This window comes from Phoxinus phoxinus, assembly GCF_949152265.1.
Source record: "Phoxinus phoxinus genome assembly, chromosome: 13".
In the NCBI taxonomy this organism is placed as follows: domain Eukaryota; kingdom Metazoa; phylum Chordata; class Actinopteri; order Cypriniformes; family Leuciscidae; genus Phoxinus; species Phoxinus phoxinus.
The window spans coordinates 9,683,518-9,706,591 of NC_136888.1; the positions used below are offsets into that span (position 1 = coordinate 9,683,518).

Below are 23,074 nucleotides of genomic sequence, written 5' to 3' on the forward strand. Positions count from 1 at the left end.
TATATTCCTTTGTGTTCAACAGATCAAATAAATTCATACTGGTTTGAAACTACTTGAGTGGGAGCTAAATTATGACTTTAATAATTTTAATTTTGGGTTTAATTTTAATTTTTCCCTTTAAGCAACAATAAGGTATAGTTCGGGGAACACGTCTAGAAAAGGTATCTTCAAATACCTTTAGAGTCTTATCTTAGATTCCCCCCAAATATTTGTTCAGATTTGAATTTAGCAGTTGATCTCGCTACGTACTTAATGGTTAATAAATGGTGTGATTGCACGAGACAATGTGTTAATTATCAGACGTAAAATATTATTTTTGCCTTTTGGAATCGGCTTTCAAATCTATTTGGCTCAAAAATCTCACTTTCAATGGGCATGGCACCTGTAGTGTGAACAATGTGGTTGACAGTCTAGGTCATTTATATGTAAAATAATCCAATCGCCCTCTTCCCAGACATTTCTAAGATACATTTGACATATTTAACATCAAAACAAATAAAACTCGTCGATTTGGCGGATCCATCTCGGCTTGTCTTGATTGAACTTATTCCATGTGCGGTTCAATATCAACCAATAAGATTCCATGTACGATGTCGCGTTTTCATTGGTCAGCCGTTGAAGCCTATTTATGATTGGTTGTTGCCGTTTTGACAGCGTTTATGCCAAGAGCAAAGAGAAAGAAATGGAAGAGAAGAGTACACTTAGGCATGCGCGAACGCACGGGTCACAGTCTAAGCACATACGCTTACTTTAAGCGAAGAGGAGAGATTGGCGATGGCACTGAACAGGTTTTAAGTGCAGGCAAATTCTCTGAGCGAGCCCAGAGATCATTCTTACAAGAGCAGCGTGTATCAGAGCGCGCGCGCGGGATTCGCGCTCGGTACATTATATTCCGCGCGCGAGCAGAGAGATTCGCGCTCGCGCATCATATTTCGTGCGCGAGCAGAGAGATTCGCGCTCGCACATTATATTAATGTACTTTCGCGCTACAATAATGCGCTCTCGACATTTGACAGGAAAATAACGCCATATGGTTCAGATTACACGATTTTAGCCCGATTTTGGCACGATTCATTTGACGTATAGGGTGTCGTGGGGATTCGTAAACGACAATGGGCGTCGGGACGCAAGATTTGATCGTGTGTGTGCACTACTGAGTGAGCGTGCGTTTGTGTGTGTGAGTGAGCGCGAGAGAGTGCGTGTGTCAGTGAGTGAGTGAGCGAGAGAGTGTGTGTGCGCTACTGAGTGAGCGTGCGTTTGTGTGTGTGCGCGCGCTGTTTGTGTGAGTGAGTGAGCGAGCGTGAGAGAGAGTGAGCGTTGTTTGTGTGTGTATTATGTGTGCGAGTGAATGTGTGTGTGAGACGGCACGCGATGACTGGTCGGAAAGCAACGTGTAGTCTGACATGTTTCTTGTCCACGACAAGAACATAAAGCCGCCATACTGCGACATCTACAGGAACGGAGGTTGTAGTTCACCAGATCACACCCCGTTTAAAACGTGATTTAATTATTATTTTTTTTTTTTACATCGATTTTTTGAGCTGGAAATCGATGTTGTATATCATGAATATAAAAATCGCGATGTATTGCTGTATCGATTTTTTAGCACACCCCTATCCGTTAAGGGTTCAAACTGACAACCCTACAGGTCTTTGATGACTAGACGTGTTGTACCTCAGCTTGCACACTAGGTCAGTGAAGCTGGGACTTTTTTTTTTCTTTTTTTTCTTTGTTTTCTTTTTTTTACTATTTTAATATTTATTTATAATAATTTTAATATAATAATTTAATATAATATAATTTTTTCCATCAATGTCCACTTCCTGTAAGTGTTGGTCAGTTATTATTTTCATTAGGCGTTTGATGAGTATCAGTGTCGTACCTCAGTTTGCACACTAGCTCGGCGAAGCTGGGTCTCTCACGGGGGATGTAGGCCCAGCAGTGGGTCATGAGGGAGTAGAGGGTTGGCGGGCACCTCTCGGGTTTGGGTAGACGGACGCCCTGCTCCAGCTGGTTTATCACATCCTTGTTCTCCAGCCAGAAGAACGGCTGCTGGCCTCCACTCATGATCTCCCACATGCACACAGCTGAAAGGAGAAGCACAGGAAGCCGCCAAGAATAAGGAACTACAAGTGCGTCTTCTGAACGGCTTTAGATGTTCATTGCAAAACTTTGATTGTGAAAAGTTTGGTTCGTCACAAGAATCAGCATTAAATCAGCAAGAATAACAACAGGAAATAGGGATTTACACTATGACGATGGCTTGAAAAATCCTGATGATTACATTGATTTATTGCCTAATATGATCAAAACAGTGATTAAGCTTTGAAAAGTCTGCATTGCGCTTTGCAAACGTGACACAACACGTCGTGCTTACTTAAAACACATTCATCTCACTAACGCTACGTCACTAACCAAACATCCAGACATCACTGGCCGAGGTAAACCGTCTGAAGTTGATGGACTCTGGCGCCATCCATTTGATAGGTAATCGAGTCACGGAGGCTTCGGAGAGAGAACAAAGTGTCATTTGACAGCATTCGGCATAAGAAATGACAGTGAAATTAAACTGCTTATTTTAGTGAGTATTGGTGTGACATCTAGTCAGAGCTTGCCTTTGTAATACTCTTCCTCTTCTATATATCTGGACAAGCCAAAGTCTCCCAGCTTCACACAGTCTGGTTTGGCAACCAGCACGTTTCTCACAGCAATGTCTCTGATGGGAAAATAGTGAACTGAGTAACTTGATTATCTATGCACCACTAAAATAGGCATTGTACAACCACCGCATGCATGAGATACTATATGGATGATTTTTTAGCGGCAAATCATCAAATAAGAATGATTTATGAAGGATCATGTGATACTGAAGACTGTGTTCAACTGTATTAGAGTTTAATAAGATACATCAAAATAGTGATAGTAAAGGTTTTGTTTATGTAGTATGGTTTTGTATTTGTGAATGAACACTGTAACGCAAGAGAATTTTTCAGACTTTGACAATAAAGCTATCATCATTAGTAATGATACTGAAAATTCAGCTTTTAATCACAGGAACAAATTACATTTTAAAATATAGTCAAATAGAAAACTAATATTAAATTGTAATATTATTTGACAGTATTATGGTTTTTACTGTGTTTTTGATCAAATAAATGCAGCCTTGGTAAGTTGAAGAGAAATCTTTTAAAGAATTGGTTAAAAAAAAATCTAAAAGTAAATATCACCCATGAACAGTGTTTTAAAATATTATCTGTGCATTTAGAACATCTAAAATTTTAGCTACAAAATTGGCAAGACAAAGGTGTCAGCATCTTTATTCCAATTTAAAATGCTATTGTAAAATACTCATGACTCAATTCTTCTATAATCATGTACTGTACATCTATTATTGCACATTGTTAGATAACGAATACAACTTAGATATATGTGTGTAGCATGTCAAACAAACATGATTGTAAACAAAGACATACAGTTACAACTTCTGTTCTTCACAAAAGTGTTTAAAAAAATGATAACAACCAAGAGCAAATGCCCAATATGTCAAACTAACTAGGTAATAATTAATATTCACATTAAAGCATCATATATTCAAGCAAAGAGATGGGACACACAGGTCAGAAAGTGTATCGACGTACCTGTGTACCATGTTTACACCCTCTAGGTAAGCCAGGGCTTTACCGATCTGCACGCTGTACAGGATCAGGGTGATATTGGTTAGTTTCTGCTGGTTATCCGTCAGGTAATTTCCTAGCTGAAGTAATCACAGAAAAAACAGGATGATATTAAAGTCTGATTAACAATATTGCATAATGTACTGTTATGAGCAGTGCCAGACTTACCCTTTATTGTGACATTGGAGAAGAGTGATTGTTAACAGATATAACAGAAAGTACCTTTAGAAGTCAATATACTGGAAAACAATCATATTCCCTTAATGAGTCATTTTGTGTGATTTAACAATACTATTGTTGTCAGGGTTCTGTCACTTCAATCTGGTTTATTCTTGGTTTGGTGACACTCCTGTCGTCTTACATGAGGTTTCGAATTCATCCGCGTGACGCGTAGGGTTTAAGAAACGCTTTATGCCAAAAAGGTTCTATATAAGAAGAAATATCTAAAAAAAAATGCATAATACTTTCATGTTTAACGGGTTATTTCAAATTGTTCCAGTGATAAAGTATGTTTACCAGCGGCTTAATTCAAAGGGCCTTATCATACACCGGGCGCAATGCAGCGCAAGTGTTTTTTGCTAGTTTCAGCCTGACAGTTATCATTTACACGTCCTGCACCACGTTGTTTAAATGGAAAATGCATTTGCGGCCATGGGTGGCTGGTCTGAAAACGAGGTGTGTTCAGGCGCATTTGCCGCTTGCAAATTCCGCCATGTAAATAGCGAATCCGCCATGGCGTGAGCGCAACTGGCTTTTAAAGGGAACAGGAGATGAGACTCTGATTGGTTTATTGCACGTTACGGCCAAAACACACCCATTACTCATTAAGAGAATATGGACAACCCTTTTAGACCTTGCGCCGAGCGCTTTAGAACATGGGCTTAGATCGTTAAAATAGGGCCCAAAAACTTGAATTAAGATGACAAATTAAATAAAACTAAATAAATTTAAACTAAATCCATAAAATGGTCCTATAAAATATTATATATATATATATATATGAGGGGTCTGACAGAATGGTTTACATGTTCTATAGAGAACCTTCTTGTCTCATATTTAAATAAGTTTGCATTATTAATTCTGTTACTTTCATGTTTATTGCAGTGAAACTGAATAAAGGTGACTTGACTATTTTCCTGTAAAAGAACAAACTTTTGTCAAGCTTGAAATCAATGAAATCAATTAATCTCACCTCTCCAAACTGGTAAAGCTCCATGACAATCCACACCGGATCCTCTTCGATAACTCCTATGAGTCTCACAATGTGTGGATGGTCCAGTTTCTTCATGATCACTGCATGAAAACAATATTTTAAGAGTTTTATTATTCTATTCAGGCATCAATTTGATTCTATAAGCCCAATAAAGCCATGGATTACAGTGAGTTTAGAACCGCCAAGCAATAGTTCATCTGAAGCAGAATGGTTTCCAAGCAACACACAGACGCAGTGATACTGATGTAATGTGGTCACAGGTGTATGTTCGTAGAGTAATTTACACCAGGTTTAAATGCAGCTCAGCCAATCATATATTCAGGGACCGGAATTATCCGTTTTATGACAACTTACAAGCTTCACTCATGAACTTCTCCTTCACATCAGCTGTGCAGTCCTTGCATGTCTTTACAGCTACATTCACTCGCTCCCCTGTCTAAAAGAAGACACAAGATTTGTGAAGTTCCTGTCCAGAAAGCTGAACTTTAATAGGGTTCTAGCGATTTCTACTAAATCCTCGTGATCCGCTGTATATTTTTCGGCCGGTAGGTGTGTGACTGATGCACTAACCTTGCTTTTATAAATCCCATCATGAACCTCACCAAAGAAACCTTCACCCAGAATCCGACCGAGCACAACGTCGTTCCGTGAGAGGCTGAATTTACATGCTGGAATATAAGGGGATTGTTGTCAAATAAATAAATAATAATAAAAAAACAATTAATCAATCCTTTAAAATATATTTTTCTTCTTACATGCAACTGGTTTATCTTCTGGTATCTCTGAATAAATATCTGAACCTGTTGGGGAAAAAACATTTAATGAAACAAAAAAACTATTTATCTAACAATCTTTTATAAAATGCGGATATTAGCAGTCTATATATTTTGTTTCACATACTTTGACTTTCAGATCTTGTTTTCTCCATACTGCTTTGCAATAGAAAATTAGACAGGATCAATGAGACAGAATCAGAATTTAAATAAGAAATATCAAATATAAATAAGATAAATAAAAAGTTAGGTAAAATTATATATTATAATGTATATTTTATATGGACAGAATACAAAAAAGGTGACAAATAAAAATATATATACTGAACAAAATTATAAACGCAACACTTGTTTTTGCTCCCATTTTTCATGAGCAGAACTCAAAGATCGAAGACTTATTCTATGTACACAAAAGGCCTATTTCTCTCAAATATTGCTCACAAATCTGTCTAAATCTGCGTTAGTGAGCGCTTCTTCTTTGCCGATATAATCCATTCACCTCACAGGTGTGCCTTAGGCTGGCCACAATAAAAGGCCACTCTAAAACGTGCAGTTTTACTGTACGGGGGTCCCAAAAAAAAACTGGTATGACCACCATTTGCCTCACGCAGTGCAACACATCTCCTTCACATAGAGTTGATCAGGTTGTTTGTTGATTGTGGCCTGTGGATTGTTGGTCCACTCCTCTTTATCACACAGCACAACGCCACTGTCACAAATTTTGAGGGAGCGTGCAATTGGCATGCTGACTGCAGGAATGTCCACCAGAGCTGTTGCCCGTGAATTAAATGTTAATTTCTCTACCATAAGCCGTCTCCAAAGGCGTTTCAGAGAATTGGGCAGTATATCCAACAGGCCTCACAACGGCAGATCACGTGTAACCACACCAGCCCAGGACCTCCACATCCAGCATCTTCATCCTCCAAGATCCACCCGGACAGCTGCTGCAACAATCGGTTTGCATAACCAAAGAATTTCTGCACTAACTGTCAGAAACCGTCTCAGGGAAGCTCATCTGTATGCTCGCCGTCCACATCGGGTCTCCATGCTCGATGGGGCAAATGCTCACATTCGATGGCGCCTGGCTCTTTTGAGAGGTGTTCTCTTCACGGATGAATCCCGGTTTTCACTGTACAGGGCAGATGGCAGACACCGTGTATAGCGTCGTGTGGGTGAGCGGTTTGCTGATGTCAACGTTGTGGATCGCATTGCATGTTGCAAGGATCTGTAAACAATTCCTGGAAGCTGAAAACATCAACAGTTCTTGCATGGCCAGCACTCACCAGACATGTCACCCATTGAGCATGTTTGGGATGCTCTGGATCGGTGTATACGTCAGCGTGTTCCAGGTCCTGCCAATATCCAGCAACTTAGCACATCCATTGAAGAGGAGTGGACCAACAATCCACAGGCCACACTCAACAACCTGATCAACTCCATGCTAAGGAGATGTGTTGCACTATATATATATATATATATATATATATATATATATATATATATATATATATATATATATATAAATATATGAGGTGGATGGATTATCTCGGCAAAGGAGAAGTGCTCACTAACACAGATTTAGACAGATTTGTGAACAATATTTGAGAGAAATATGCCTTTTGTGTACATAGAAAAAGTCTTAGATCTTTGAGTTCAGCTCATAAAAAAAATGGAGGCAAAAACAAGTGTTGTGTTTATAATTATGTTCAGTGTGTATATATATATATATTCCCAAACTGCTTTGAAATAGAAGATTAGACAGGATCAATCAGACAGAATCAGCTATAAAACTATAAAATTAAATTATATAGGACAAAATACAGAAAAAGCCAAACATCACTGCTCACCTGCAGGGTAAAGGAGGTAGAGAGATTCGAGCCTCTCTGTCTGATAAACACAAACGGTAGTTTGTTATTCATATGGCGGCGAACACAGCGTACACTATGTGTTTTATACTAGCGATGGTAACGCACTGATGAGGCGAGTCAAAAACTGTTGAAGATAAGGAACTATTTCCATTGGTTTCATTAGTGGATACTAATTTAAGATATGATGATGTTGGTTTCATGCCCTGGTATAAAAATGAAAGAATAAGACATATGCACCTTTATTAGGCAGCACTATTAAAGTCGTCTCGTTTCCATGCTCCAAACGACAGTAGCCATCAATTAAATCCACCATGTTCTCTGCAATGGCCAGAGATGCTGTGCTGATGGACAAAGGCTGAAAAAGACAAAACAGAAAGGCAGAATCTTTTAATATGCATTATTTTAATCTTCATAAGAAAGTCAAGGAAGGTAAACAGATCAATCAAGCATTCATTTCAGCAAATATGTTCAGACACATTTAGATGCATTTACCTGTTTAGCTCCGTCTATAGATATATGTAGCAGTGTTTTTCCGTCCTCCTGAAGGGTGTATTTAATACTGCGAATTTGAGCAAATGTGGCTAAACTGACCGGCTAATGAGGACACAAAGAAAGCCATGTTAATATACATTTTAATTTTTACAAATATTGGGTATAGAAACGCAAATGAATCAAATTAGTTGGCTTAGCAAATAGATTTCCTTCAGTCATTTTCATGCCTAATTATGCCTGTTAAAATGTATTGTAAGAGCTACTGTTACTTTCACTGTTCATATTGTTGCTCTGTCATATTTTATCTTTAATTTAATAGCACAGTGAATATTTAGAGCTGCTCCAGCAGGGCTCAACTGGTCAAGAGCAGTGAGTGATGTGTCTATTGTTGTTAGATTAACATTGAGGACAAAGACAGCAGTAGGTTTATTAGGCTGCTGTCACTTTAAGAGCATGTATCCAACATACACACATACATATTTTCTTTTCAACGGTTCACTTAAGAAATAACCGACTACCGCATTTTGACAATTTTGTTTAAATTTGTCCGTTCAAGCTCAAGAAGACATGAAAGAGACTCTTTGGCCAGAGAACTTGATTCAATAGGCTATTTACTATTGAATAATAGTCTGATTATTAGTTAGACCCATAGTCTGATGGGCAGCTTTCTGGGCGCGCTTCGGATGTTTGCACACAGAAAACAAAATTATTAATAATTATTTAAAATTTGGAATTTAATTAAATAAATTTTTCTATTTACCTTTCCTTTTAGGACCTTCTACTTTTTACTTTGACCTTATTTAAGTTATTTTACCATCTTCCCTCTCTATATAGAATTACAGTAGTTCTAGCAACTGTTGTTTCCTAAATGAGTTATACCGGTTATTTATAACCCTTATTCCTGTTTCTTCTCTACCCCTCCTCACTCCTTAGTGCCAGGCCTAGTGCAAGAAGAACGGCTACCGATAAACACACTGTAGGCCCCCCATATAGAACTAGAAACACTTCCCATAGTTTGTATTTCTTTTTGACCTTGAGGTGTTTGGTGTGTCCCTGCTGGCTTAGCTAACATGCTACCCTAGGTTTACTACGTCTTACTGCAGCATCACCCAAAAGTGACACCTTCTTAGCCATATCTCCAAGCTAAAACGAAATAAGTAAAGCCCTTCTTTCTTCCTTTCACTTTCTGATTTTATCTTATTGTTTTATTTTAGTTTTACTTGTTACCCTCGCAGTGACAACCTGTGAGAAGTACCATCTGTATTTTGAGTAATAGTTTGACGACACGTAAAGCCTTTCTGGCTCTGGCTGTGGCACTATCAACAGCCGGACAGAGCAAGCACAGGACGAGTGCAGAACTGTCTCCATGGCAACACCCCAGGTACCAGCCAAGACACTGGGAGAAGCCATGGAAGACGGCACCCTCAACCTGAAAACACCACAGGATGACCAACCGCAGTCGACAACAAAATCCTCCCTCACATCCTTCACACAGTGACAATCGAAGGCTGCACAAGGACAGCCGGACAAGCCTGCCTCAAAAGTTACAGGAGCTGCTGGAACAAGCAAGATAGCTCCCTGAACAGGACTCACCAAAGGAGTACTGCGAAGGACAAGCTTCTGACTAGCTCACAACACAGCTCAAGCAAGCTCAAGTCAGCACCGCCACAAGAGCAGAGCGGCACTCCAACCATCAGACTTCTCGTGACTGAGAGGCTAAAAACCACCAGCACTAGGTCCGTCTAAAACCCTCTTCATGCTACACAGACCCCTAACCACTTCCTGCAACCACAAGCAAACACCTGCCCCAAAAGAACTGACTTCAGGATGACAGGTGACGAACTGTCAAGACACCTGAACTTGGCTACGGTCTACATCGCCCCCCGTGGAACGACCATCGCTCCAGGAGACACAAACCACCAGAGTCCACCACAGCCTTCCAGCTTTATATGTCGGAGGTGTGTCTGATCTTTCTGCACCTTTGACGTCGCTCGCTGTTGTCCATAGGAGGGACAACAGCGAACGAAAGGGGGGATTATGTAACGACTGAGACTAATCAGACAATTATTTGGGTTACACTTTCTTTATTGTGTCATTGTTACAGTGTAATTATACATTTAAGTACTGAGTAATATTAAGCAACTACATGTACTTACTATAGGGTTAGTTGCATGTAATTATGCATAATTTACTGTTATTACTATGGTAAGTAGTAAGTACATGTAACATATGTAACAAGGACACTGTAAAATAAAGTGTTACCATTATTTGTTATATTTAACAAATAATCTTTAAAACCCCTCACCAACCACAAAACAAGGTGTCTGTGACTTAAAAGAATGCAGATCTTCAAAGTCATTTGAATCAGGCCATAGGAAAGACCCATAGCCCTTAAAACAGACTTTCCTGCATTCATTTATAGACAAACTGATCTATAAATGAACATGCATCCTAGGACATTGTGTGTATGATTATTACTGTCTGGTATGGTGTCTCCTGTATTGTATTTTGTTCTATGCATGCTTCATGATATAATTTTTAAATAATGTACCGTATTCCTACTCAGTCGAATAATCACTCGAGACATGTACAACCATGCATCCCATTTCCCTATGTGGTCTCACATTCTTTTATAGTGATTTGCCTATGTATCAATCCTATAATGAATGTGTTATTATTATTCAAATAATTAAGATATATATATACTGTATATAATCCTGGGTATCTACGAATTTGTACGAAGATGACCTGCATGATCGTGTATATCATATGTTGATACCTTGTATTATTACAAGTATCTTTAATAGTTTCTTTACCAGCACCGAATCCAGTTACATATGCAAATGCCCTGTTAGAACACAAAGAGCTGTGACACTTTCCCTCCGAAAGCTTAAGTACGATTGGCTCCCTGACCCCTAGGAGGAGATGCCATTCTCATAGGTTAAAAGCCTCCACTCAAGTTTCCCCTCTTTCTTCCTGTTTCTGTTGGTTGCTGTGCGTGTGGGACAGGAAACCCTGTTCGACCACGAGGTCGTGGGCCGGCAGGCCCAACACGTCAAGCCATGTGCAACTTCCTCCACCATGATGGAGTCAAACTAACCATGCTCATCATATCTTCTTCATTCAATGCAGAATAAATCGATTGCAACTTCAACGCCATCGACTCACGAAACCATCAAATCAGGAACTTTACGAAACTGCTTCAACTGCAATGCAAGTATCGTACAATTAACTGACTAAACAAAGGTTTAGTAATAAGCTGTGAACCCTTCTATGAGGCTTTGAAAATAATACGCGGATGGTTCTTTTCATAGTTGAATTATTTTTCCCATAGGTTCATTCCCTGTTTCCGGTTTCATTCTGTCACTTATCATTTTATGAGTTGTGTTCGTGATTTAATAAAACTTGTGCACAATACATATTTGGTTCTGATTCTCTGCTTGCAGCAAAGTCAATTTAACGATTTCTGGTCTTGTTACACGCTCGAAGCGCTGTACATGCTAAGAAAGAATGATTTTTCTGTGGCCATGAAAAATACCCTTTTCTTAGAATTAATGAATAGTAAAAGGTGTTCTTTGGACGGACTGATTAATTGATTTTAATATTAATTTAGCCACATCAAGTTAATCTTGATGTAGCTAACAAGTTATGATTAATTATTAATATAAATAATATTTCCTCTTTGAGCTAATTTGTTACAAAAGTTGTTGTTTTTTCATTTAAGCTCAAGTTTAAGTGTGTTACTAAAATAACGCACTTAAACTGAAACAAACACTAATAAAAAATACAACAAAGTTTCTAAAACTTCAACTAAAATTACAATAAAAGGAAAAAAATGAAAAATAATTAAATATATTAATATTACTATAATAATATCTCATTGATACTAAAACGCATGATCAAAAACAGATAATAATAATATATAGACATCTTGAGGCTATTTTAGGGTACTCTATTTGACACCAATGATTATGAGGCAGCATTTTTTCCATTGTGGTCAATTGATAAATAGAAGTGGTTATTATCGCTTTGATGTGCGAGTGCAGCTTTTCCGAGTAAAGGCTGAGTGGTGGGATTAATGTGTTAGGGGATGTTTTTCTTACCACAGAGCTTTTGTCTGTGCGTTGCCGAATACCTTTGGGGCCGATGACCAGATCTACAGAGACGCTCCATCCTTGCTACAGAAGAATCAGACATTAGCAGCATTTACGGCATCACAATTACTGCTTGATCTACACTGGTTAATTAAAACATACTTGAATCATGGGTGCAAAAGATAACAAAATGTCAAAGCGACATGTTATCTATGTTACAGAAAGATAACACAAGCACATTTTTCAAGTAAAACATTTAGCAAAAGACGTTTATCATATTTAAAACGATAAACAATTTTTTGCTGAAAATAAAGTTAAAAGTATTAATCTGATTTCATAACCATTGCAAAAGTGACATTTTTGCAGCATGTAATTGCAAATAACATTTGCTTCGAGATTGTTATCTAATGCAATGATCTTCACACATTTCGGACTGAAACAACATGACATGAACTAGTTTTGGGTGGATGGATAAGTTCAGAGTAAATCTCACACAACAACCATTATTAACATGGAGGTACTTTAAAAAAAATAATAACTTACCACCAGCTCACAAGGAAAAACCTCTTCTTCAAAACTGGAAAAGACAGATAATGTCTCAAAGAACTTCATGATGCACTGCTCCTCCTTCAGCAACGCAAACTGCTGAAACGTTTGCTGGATCAGTTTTCTCAGGTGCTTCGGCTGTTTCCCACCAGACATATATGAACGACATTTTTGCATTATTAATCAAAAATCACAAACGCTGTTAGTGTGTTTTGAATCGCTTTGCTGCCTTATTCTCAAAGAGGTCAATAAAATGTTTTTACCTTCATATTGCTGATTAATTCTTGAGGGAAGAACAATTGCAGGCCGACGTCTTTCCTGACAGGAGCAGAAACGTCATCAATGCACTGTGCATATCCTTGTGTAAAAGTATCTTACAGCACAAGACAAACTACTTACTCCAGCAGTTCAAAGTTAGATTTTTTCTCCAGGCCGCTGGCATTCATGTCTTTATAAAACCTCCTGTTAGAATTGAAGAAAAATTGAAGGGATGTCATTCGAAAATGACTTTTCTGCAGCATTCTATGTTGTTTTTTATTATTACATTTTAGCTTTTATCCAAAAATATATACATTTCTATCAGTTCTTGCATTCCCTGTGATTCAAACCCATTGGCGTTGCTAACTGCTTGAGCTACAGGAATGCCTTGTTACCGTATATACCCGAATATAAGACAAGGTTTTTGTCCTAAAAATAGGCTGAAAAATGGGGGGGCTTATATTCGCGATATAGACAAAATCACGGGGGGAAAGGGAGAAAGAACAACGGAATTAATATGAAATAGTGACTGAAACGCGACCCATTGAAACGCGACCCAAAACCAGCTTTTCCTTCCAAGATGTTCATCTGCACAAAAATCCTGATAATCGAGCCGTTGTCTGATGAAATCAAATACACATAAGATAATATCTGTGTTGTGATTTCGGCTATACTTGCATGTAAAATTAGAGAAGCAACATAATATCTGTGTTTAACTGAATTAAAACGCTGCTCCTCTCAGCGAGACGCAGAGCGAGCGAGCGAGAGAGAGGAGCGAGAGAGAGGTGCGCGAGAGAGGTGCGCGCGAGACGCAGAGCGCACGAGAGAGAGAGAGAGAGAGAGAGAGAGAGAGAGAGAGAGGAGCGAGAGAGAGGTGTGCGAGAGAGGTGTGCGAGAGAGGTGCGCGCGAGACGCAGAGCGCGCGCGAGAGAGAGAGAGAGAGAAAGGTACGCGCGCGTGCTGGAAGAGAGATAATGAATTATCAGTGTAATTTTCAAATAAAATTATTTTCGATTGAAAACCAGATTTTTTTCCACAAAAATCTCTTTTTGTCCCAAAAAAGTCTGGAAAATGGGGGGTCGTCTTATATTCAGGTATATACGGTAATTGGTTTTAATTACCATAATTACCATCATTATAAAGCGGGTTAAGTTAATTCTGAAGTTATATTAATTATGGTATTTTCTTTACTTTTTTTCATGTGAAGTGCTTGGTACTTATTCTAAAGACGTTTAGTGTAAAGCACTTTAAGCTTTATACAAATAAAGCTTAGGATTATTTCTGATTATTATTCATTTTTTAGTTGATTCCTAGCAAGATTGTTTAAAGGCCCTTTCACAAGTTTTGATTTTGTTTTTGGGGTCATTGAGAATAGGTTGTCATGCTTGAATGTTAAAAAAAACGTTATTTTTCACATTTCACATTTTTGTTCAGGAGTGCGTTTCCGGTACGACGACGAAACTCGCTGCTCAACTACCATAGTACGATGCATCGATGAAGAAATCAATTTACTAGCGGTTTCCCGAAACCGTACTGTCACAAATTTGTCGTTCAACCACGTTGGTTAATGATGTCACGCAGGTGGTGGAGTGATAACTTATTTTAATGAATCCGTTTGAGATTAAATTAAAGGCAGGGTAGGTGATTTGTTCTAGAAACCTTTTTGTTATGCTGGTTGAAAGTCTTTTCACATCCTGATACTGATAGCAATCACTAAGTTAAGTGGTCTGAATATATAATCTGTGGATGGTGTAAAAATGTGGAAGGACCATAAAATGGTTGCCCAATACGATGTCCTTCCTGTATGTACAGAATTTTCATATCTTCCTGTATGTATATTTTGCAACTGCTCACGCAGACATCACATGTCATCAACGCGTTTCATGCTATGCAGACTTAGACAGACACATGTCAGTCACTGAACACGCAACCGAAACAGCAGCCACCTTTTAAGCCTGGAACACACCAAGCCGACGGTCGGCCGTCGGGCAGTTTTTGTGCGTCGGCCGACTAAGTTTTCAGGCGCAGAACGCGCATTCTAGCTGACAGTCGGCTGTAGTTCTCTCGGTGTGTTCAAGTGCAGCTTTTTCCCCCGACGCGAGGCGACAACACAGTCGGCTTTCATCAGCGCTAGTTCATCGGCGTCAGCTTGGTGTGTTCCAGGCTTTATAGTTCAAACTCAAGACTACAATGGAGGCGTTTCATGGAGTTCAGAAACAGTGTGCACTGATATAGAGAATAACTCCCTTTGGAGTGACTTTGTGCTTTGGAAATTTGCAGAGCATTACACGCTAAAGTTAAAAAAATATAAAAAAGCAGCTTGAAATAATGTTCAACTTACCTGATCTCCAGACAGCCCAACTGCAGTGCCATCCCATCACTAACTTTCCTAGCACAGTGCTGCATGTAGTCACTGCGAACCTGCGGAACAACATAAAACAAACACCTTTATACTATAGATGTGCAAACCGCCATCACGCAATCTGGCAGCACTTCAGTGCTGCATTAGACATACATAATGCTTCAGTGCAAATGGTGTGTTCTTTTAGGATATGGGGTGGTAATTTTGAAGAAACACTCCCCAAGTGACAGGTACTGACCTGCTGGTAGAAGTAGAGCATTGTGGTTTTGTCGTCTTTTAACTTCTCCAGGAAATCAGGAGGAATGTAACGGATCCTCAAATCATATCTGATCATGATAGAAGAACAAAAACAAAGTTAGTAATATATATATATATATATATATATATATATATATATATATATATATATGAATGTATGAAGAACTGATTTCCAGAACTTTAAGACTATACTGAGGGTTTAGCTCAAATATATGGATTACCATTGAAAAGCAAGTTGTTGTTGTTGAATAAATTAATATTTTTATTCAGCAAATGTGTTATTAAACTGACCAAAAAGTAACAGTAAAGACACTTAGAAATGTTAAAAAGGATTTCTATTTCAAATAAATGCTGTCGACAAAGAATCCTGAAAAAATTGCATCAAGGTTTCCACAAAAATATTAAGCAGCACTGTTTTAACATTGATAATAAGAAGAAATGTTTCTTGAGCATCAAAACAGCATATTAGAATGATTTCTGAAAGATCATGTGACACAGCTTTGCATCACAGAAATAAATGAAACATTAAAATCTATTCAAATAGAAAACAGTTATATTAAATTGTAATAATATTTCACAATAATACTCTTTTATTTTTTTATCAAATAAATGGAGCTTTTGAATGGTAGTGTATACAATGTTTACTGTACAGTATATTAAAATGGGCAAAACATCTAATAACTAAAAGTTAATGAAAATATATCTATTTATAATTATTTTGAAATTGAATATTAGAAAAAACACTAACACTTTATTGTAGGGTGAAGTAGTTACTACATGTACTTACTATAGTAATAATAGTAAATTATGCATAATTACATGTCACTAACCCTTAACGTAACTGTATAGTAAGCAAATGTAGTTAATTAATATTAATCAGTACTTATTTGAGTAAGTACAATGTAATTACCCTTATAATTACCCGTACTTTTTGCTGTATGGGACACACACACACACACACACACACACACACACCTCCACTCGGCCTCGACGTGCTGCTGTTCATATTTCAGCTCCACTTCTGCTACGGTGAGGTTCGGGTGCAGCCAGTGAACCTCGTCTGATTTGAGGTGTTTGAGCAACAGACCGTAGCATTCTAGGAACATGATGTTGGGACCAAGTCGTCCGCTGTCCAGGATGGACTTAATAATTCTCTGCAGAATAAAAATCATTCATTTTCATCATTCATATGATGAATCATCATTCATCATATAGCATTCATCATTAATGTGTAAAAATGCACGTTCATCTCCTCCTCACCCTGATATTCCAGGAACTTTCACATTTGACCAGTTTGAAGTTCTTGCCCAGGTTGGCGCTGTTGCTTATGAAGCACACTTTGAGGATTTTCACCACCCCCCTGGATCTACTCCCCGTCTCGGCGGACACATGCGGGTGACCGGGAGGAGGCGGTTTCCACGACAATGTACTGGTGTCACCCGACATCTCTACACAGGCTCAACTGACTATCGGCTCTGTGGAGAGAAATACTACATTTACATTTACACCTAGAAATATTCAAAAACGGGAATCTGAAAACAAAGAAAAGTTATTAAATCAAATTATTATTATTAATAATAACAATACTTCAATCCTACATAGAAAAGGCAATTTTGAAAATCGATAATTAATAATTATAATATGTAATACATTATTATTATTATTGTTAGAGTCAGCTGACAATTAAAAATTAGAGTTAAAGGGCACCTATTATGCCCCTTTTCACAAGATGTAAAATAAGTCTCTGATGTCCCCGAGTGTGTATGTGAAGTTTTAGCTCAAAACACCCCACAGATAATTTTAACAGCATGTTTTTTGGGGGCTGAGAAAAACACACCGTTTTAGAGTGTCTCCTTTAAAAGCTCATGAGATGCGGTTCCACGCACAGGGGGCGGAGCCTAACCAGCTCGCCTCAGAGCCAGGACAATCTCATCTCACAGAAAGATGATAATATCAAAACAGAAACTCACAGTAACGGTGTTTGAGTCGGACAATAATGCCCACAGAGCTAGAGAATATATGCTGAATAGAGAACAGGTATGATTATTTTAATTACGTTTATAACTTATGCCATCTGCTCCACTATTAATACAAGCCTGCTGTAGTAGACCCCGTCTGAATGATGACCAAAATATACTGATGAGTTCAATTAAGTTTATTGTACATCACACAAAAGATGAAGCGTTAGTTTTACTACAGAAAATCACTGTAAGAATAAACACAGTATAAGAAGTGGGCATTAAGTCTTATCCATAAACTCATATCCCTTTCATTATCATGGAACATAACGTTACACAGCGAAGTACACAAAACACTCGTTACAACGAACAGTAGCCTAAACAAATATATACACACCTTTTCAGTGGTTTATAAACTGGTAAACTGTATACCTGTAAAACGACTCAATGAGCTCGATCTGTCATAAAGTGCTCGCTCTCACTTTCATTTCTGCGAGATCAGTAACGTTAGTCCAGTCGCTCCGGAGACTGTAAGCTGGATCACGAGAGCAGTTGTACTGATCAATCCTCGAGAGTAAATGAAGACTGCTATGTTTATTCTAACATCTAAAAAACAAAACACCTCAATTGCTTTCGGAGACATTCTACAAACAATGGTGGACTGTGTCCAGCTCACTCAGGGCGGGTCTATGCTCAAACCCCAGTGTCAATCAACAGTCGTGGGCGGGGCTTGTGCAATTCTACGTCACATTGCATTGATTCTGAGAACAGCTCGTTCTGAGACAGTGCTTATGATTTATGGGGATTTAAAAAAAAAACACTGGTTGGATTTTTATCATTATAGGGTGGTTGTGTACACACACTGCCAACACACATTTATGTTCAAACACCATGTAAAAGTGAATTTTGCATAATAGGTGCCCTTTAAAGAATTATAGTTATTAGAATTACATAAATCGTAGAAGTATATGACAGTAAGCTCAATCATCTCAAAAACATCTTAAAATATATTTGACTTGGAACATTAACAAATAAAATATATAAAAGTAAAATTAATAAAAACTACAACAATAATAATATTGATCATAATAATACTTCAACCTAAACAACCCTAGGACCAGCTGTTTCGAAAATGGATGATAATAATAAAAATAATAATAATAATAGTTATATAAATAATAATAATAATTAAATAAATAATAATAATGTGGCATGAATTATTATTAGAGTCTGCTGAGCATTGAAATTATGAGGAAAAAAATTAATCTTAGAACTATCTGACTGTAAGCTTAACCGTCTTAAAAACAGCTTAAATGTAGTTTTATTTGAACCATCAAGTGTTTAGTGATCTATTCTAAACAATATTCTGTCACATTTCATACATACATCTCTTATTACAGACAAGAGTAGTAAAAGGATGTGATGTGCTTGACTAAACACATTATATTTCAACATGTTGAGACTAAAGCAACATTTCCTACCTGGACGTGGTCCATGTCTTTGACGTGTGAACGAGTTTACTCCTGTGTTACCATATGATGTCTGAGTCACAGGACAGACAACATGACAAGTTAAAATAATGACAAGATTATTTTACAAGCAGAAGCAACGGACACTTTCAGAATATCATAGAAAGAAAATAGGAAGTGAAATGTAGCGTGGTTACGCTTTGCTAAGAGTCTTCTACTAGAAGATGAGTGCCCATCCTGAAAAACACTACCTCTATTATAATTCTCTTAAACTCATCAAAATCATCTACCACAACTCTGGTTTCCTGTCATGTGGTATTGAGAGAAAAGTTACAGTATGCGTTTAGAAATTGCAAAGGTGTTAAACATTCACACAATTGCCTTTGTAAAGGAAATAAGTGCTTCACATGAAACCGAGGTACAGAGAGATGTAGGAAGTTTTAATTAACTGTCAAACTACTAAAACATTTAGTTTGAATCAAATGGCAAGATATTTTGACCATTGTTTAAGACATCAGCTGAATATTTGTGAATCATAATGACAACAACCATTCCACAACATCCATATACTGTAGATGCACTTCACCTGCTCAGATAGTGTCATATTTCTGACTCGGTGCTAAACACCGACATTAAAATAGAATCTCATTCTGAACATGGAAACATCAAAAGAAGTTTGTAACACATCAGTATCTATTGAACTTCCTTCTTAAATGTTACACTGTGACTTCAAGGTTTGAAACTGTCATAATCTCTCATTCAAATATCAAAATGAAAATGCGTATCAGACCTGAGAATGAGCTGAGGTTCAGTCCAGATTTCTCTCGCTCTCTATCTCTCGTCCGGTATTGTTTAATTCATATGAATCCAAACTAAGAGAGAGTGAGCTGAACTCCTGACGTGAGTGTTTTGGACACACCCCACGCGTGCCACTTACTTCCTCAAACTACACGCCAGTTCATCACACACACAGAGAGAGAGAGAGAGAGAAAGAGAATATAAACTGCATTAAAATCTCTATTTGTGAGGACTTCTCAGACATACTGTATGTTTATAATGTAGGTTTTCATACATACATAATGATATTTACAGTAACATCGACAGAAACATGCTGACATTATTAGGTACTAGTGCCGTGCCCGTGCAAAATCAGTTTTTGAGTGTGTTTTTAGTAATTGTTAGTTGTGAAAATTTTAGTGATATGTGAGGAAAACAATATAATAAACATTATGTTAATTTCCTCGATTTACATAGTTAATGCAGTTCTCACAAAATACATTGCTTAAAATTTTGCTATTTATAATAATAATAATAATTATTATTATTATTACTATGCTTCTGCTGAAAAAGGGAAATAATCATCATAATAACGTGGGATAAATTAGTATTATGCTTTTGATGAGAAAGGGAAATAAAATAAACCACAATAAAAAAATGATGTGGGTGTCAGCAACACTTCAACAACAGGATGTTTATTCACAAACGTTCAGGAATCAAGCGAAGTAAGCAGGTAAGTCTTATGAGAATAGAATGATCTTAGAACTTGGCTGAATGATAAACAGTTTTGTTTGTTGCAGGCACCCATGATTGTTATTCTGGGCCATAACTTTCCCAATCAAGGAGGTATTCTAGGTGGCCGCCCCGTCGTCAGGAGTCCAGGATGGTGTTGACCTCAGCATTCACTGGAGGAACGCTCTCAGCACCAGACCCTGGGGAAGAAGGGTCAAGAGGATTAGTGAAGGGCTTGAGGAGGGAAACGTGGAATGATGATGAGATGCGGTAATGAGGTGGAAGGTTCAAATGGTACTTTGCTGATCTGCCTCTGGACGGTGAATGGACCGATGTAGCGGGGACTCCGCTTGCGGCAGGGCAGTGATGACATATCTGATGAAGTGAATGGTGTTTCGGTGGAACTCGCATTTTTCAATCTTCAGGTAGAAGTGGTAGTCAAGGAGCTTCTGGAGGACCTGCGTCACGTGGTCACGATGTTCGGCCAGGTTCCAGGAGAAGATCAGATTGTAGATGTGGACGATACCGAAATGGTGGAGGAACTCCCGGAACACCTAGGTCATAAACCCTAGAAAATACGGAGGGTGAGTTGGACCGCCAATATTGCATGACGAGGTACTTGTAGTGACCTGATGGTGTTACAAAAATTTTCTTTCACTCGTCACCCTCTTAATTTAATGAAGATGCGAGCTCCACATAGATGCTCCAGGGCTGCTTGGACCAGAGGAAGAGGGTATCGGTATTTGTTGTAGTATTGATGGCGTGTGAGTTGAGAGTATGATAATCAATGCAGGGCCTCCAGCCTTTTTACCAACAAAGAAGAAACTTGAAGTGGCAGGAGAAGTTGATGGATGAACTCCTGCTTCAGAGCCTCCTCGATATATTCCTCCATTGCGTAGGTGGATATCGCACCTTGGCCATTGGACTGTGGCATCGATTTGCTGCCTGTGGCTACTAGAGTTCTCAACGGGCCTGAAAATTACAACCCGACCCGACCCGGCCCGTGGCTTTTAAAGCCCGGACCCGAACTAACCCGACACATCAACATGAATTATCTGCCCGAACCCGGCCCGCGGCCCGACGGCCGTGTATTTTTTTTTCTCATACACGTATTGACCAGCAGACGGGAATTCAAATCAACCTTTAATGTCCACGCCTTTTAACAATACAAACAACTGAAACAATAAACTTTAAATATATAAATAGGCTATATAAATATGCCTTAGTCTAAATAAAAATCTTCACACAATAATAAATAAAAAGAACTCAAACATGTTCCCAGCCAGTGGGCGGGCTGTACATAACCTGTAGAATTTCCATCAGAATCCAGCACCAGTCCAAACACTTTCCAGACCTCTGATTTCCCACTCCTGTAGTAGCGATGGTGAATTCACCTGCGGCAAGTTTACTTTTCACCAACTCCATCTTCTTCTCCCGGCTAAAGGAGACGCAGCGCGCACGCAGGCGTCAGGTCTGCCCGCACCCCTCTCCATGATGCACGCCACGTTACACGCACACGCAGCAGCCAGACTTCTTACGGTGAACAGCAGCGATGATTAATAAATGTGTTTTTTTTTTTTCACTGAGCGGAAAAGATTAAGCTCGAGGTCCGACCCGACCCGAGTCATTTGCTTATATTTTCGACCCGAACCCGGCCCGACCCCGCGGGTCCCGTCGGGTTTGTCGGGCCGACCCGACCCGTTGAGAACTCTAGGCTACATTACCCAAAGGTTAAGTCTACCCATTGTCCGTCCTGGAATAGAAGTCAATGGAGGATCCCGTTTTCTGGTATTTGTTAAGAATCAACAAAAAGCCTTTTCTGTTGCGGCTCCTGCACTTTGGAATGTGTTCCCATTATCTTTAAAATCCTCGTCAAGCATGGATATATTTAAAAAGGACTTATTTTATCAAGCTTTTGCCGTTTGATTAGGTCTGAGAACTGAGAGTGATTGGTTGTTTGATTTTCTTGGCGTTACGTTTTGATGTTATTTTATGTTTCCATGTATTTTAGAGTTATTTGCTACTTATGAACAGCACTTTGGTCCATTCTAATGGTTTTGAAAGTGCCTTATAAACTTAAAAAAAGTTGAGTTGATAGGTTCAGGTACCGGAGGGTTTACAGATGGTGAGGTGGATGGAGGATGCAGAGTGGGCTGATCGAGCGTGCAAGCAGTGAGGCGTTGGGAAAGCCGGATGGAGTGCTGAATGAAGTTTTCGATACCAAAGATGTCATTGTAGATTGCCATCTGCTGACGAATGGATGAATTGAGACCGTGAGGATAGGCAGTGATGGCGGCGTTCTCGTTCCAACCACTGGTGGCAGAGAGGGTACGAAACTGAAGGGTATAATCTGCCACGGTGTAACTCTCTTGACATGATCGATACAGCTGATCATGTACTGAGAGTGAACAGGACATTTGGCCGAAAACTTCTTTGAAATGGTTGATGAAAGTTGTTGTTAACAGGACCATTCAATTTCCAAATGAATTTTGCCCACTGTAACGCTCACCCGGACAATAGGAAGATTTTCGCTTGATCATTAGCGAAACATTGAGATTGCATCTCAAAGTAGAGTGAGCAATGTAACAGAAACCCGCTGC

The 23,074-nt window shown here is 38.6% G+C and overlaps 1 protein-coding gene across 5 annotated transcripts in view; it reads right to left on the reverse strand.

The window, feature by feature from the left end:
- ptk2ba (protein tyrosine kinase 2 beta, a) overlaps positions 1-23,074 on the reverse strand; it is a 49,224-nt gene that overhangs the window by 16,157 nt on the left and 9,993 nt on the right. For 2 of the 5 annotated variants that reach the window (XM_079633539.1, XM_079633536.1), the window contains exons 1-22: positions 19,756-19,889; positions 18,978-19,038; positions 16,799-17,013; positions 16,514-16,692; positions 15,519-15,606; positions 15,260-15,339; positions 13,060-13,122; positions 12,924-12,978; positions 12,658-12,798; positions 12,124-12,198; positions 8,021-8,122; positions 7,766-7,883; positions 7,508-7,547; positions 5,788-5,819; positions 5,643-5,687; positions 5,458-5,555; positions 5,242-5,323; positions 4,867-4,967; positions 3,639-3,754; positions 2,616-2,716; positions 2,416-2,505; positions 1,883-2,087 (exon numbers count right to left, since the gene is read on the reverse strand). In XM_079633539.1, the coding sequence (XP_079489665.1) occupies positions 1,883-2,087; positions 2,416-2,505; positions 2,616-2,716; positions 3,639-3,754; positions 4,867-4,967; positions 5,242-5,323; positions 5,458-5,555; positions 5,643-5,687; positions 5,788-5,819; positions 7,508-7,547; positions 7,766-7,883; positions 8,021-8,122; positions 12,124-12,198; positions 12,658-12,798; positions 12,924-12,978; positions 13,060-13,122; positions 15,260-15,339; positions 15,519-15,606; positions 16,514-16,692; positions 16,799-16,984 (1,997 nt within the window). In that variant the 5' untranslated portion in view covers positions 16,985-17,013; positions 18,978-19,038; positions 19,756-19,889. Of the gene's footprint in view, positions 1-1,882; positions 2,088-2,415; positions 2,506-2,615; positions 2,717-3,638; positions 3,755-4,866; positions 4,968-5,241; positions 5,324-5,457; positions 5,556-5,642; positions 5,688-5,787; positions 5,820-7,507; positions 7,548-7,765; positions 7,884-8,020; positions 8,123-12,123; positions 12,199-12,657; positions 12,799-12,923; positions 12,979-13,059; positions 13,123-15,259; positions 15,340-15,518; positions 15,607-16,513; positions 16,693-16,798; positions 17,014-18,977; positions 19,039-19,755; positions 19,897-23,074 lie in introns of those variants that run through there. The other 3 variants (XM_079633540.1, XM_079633538.1, XM_079633537.1) reach the window with 3 other exon arrangements.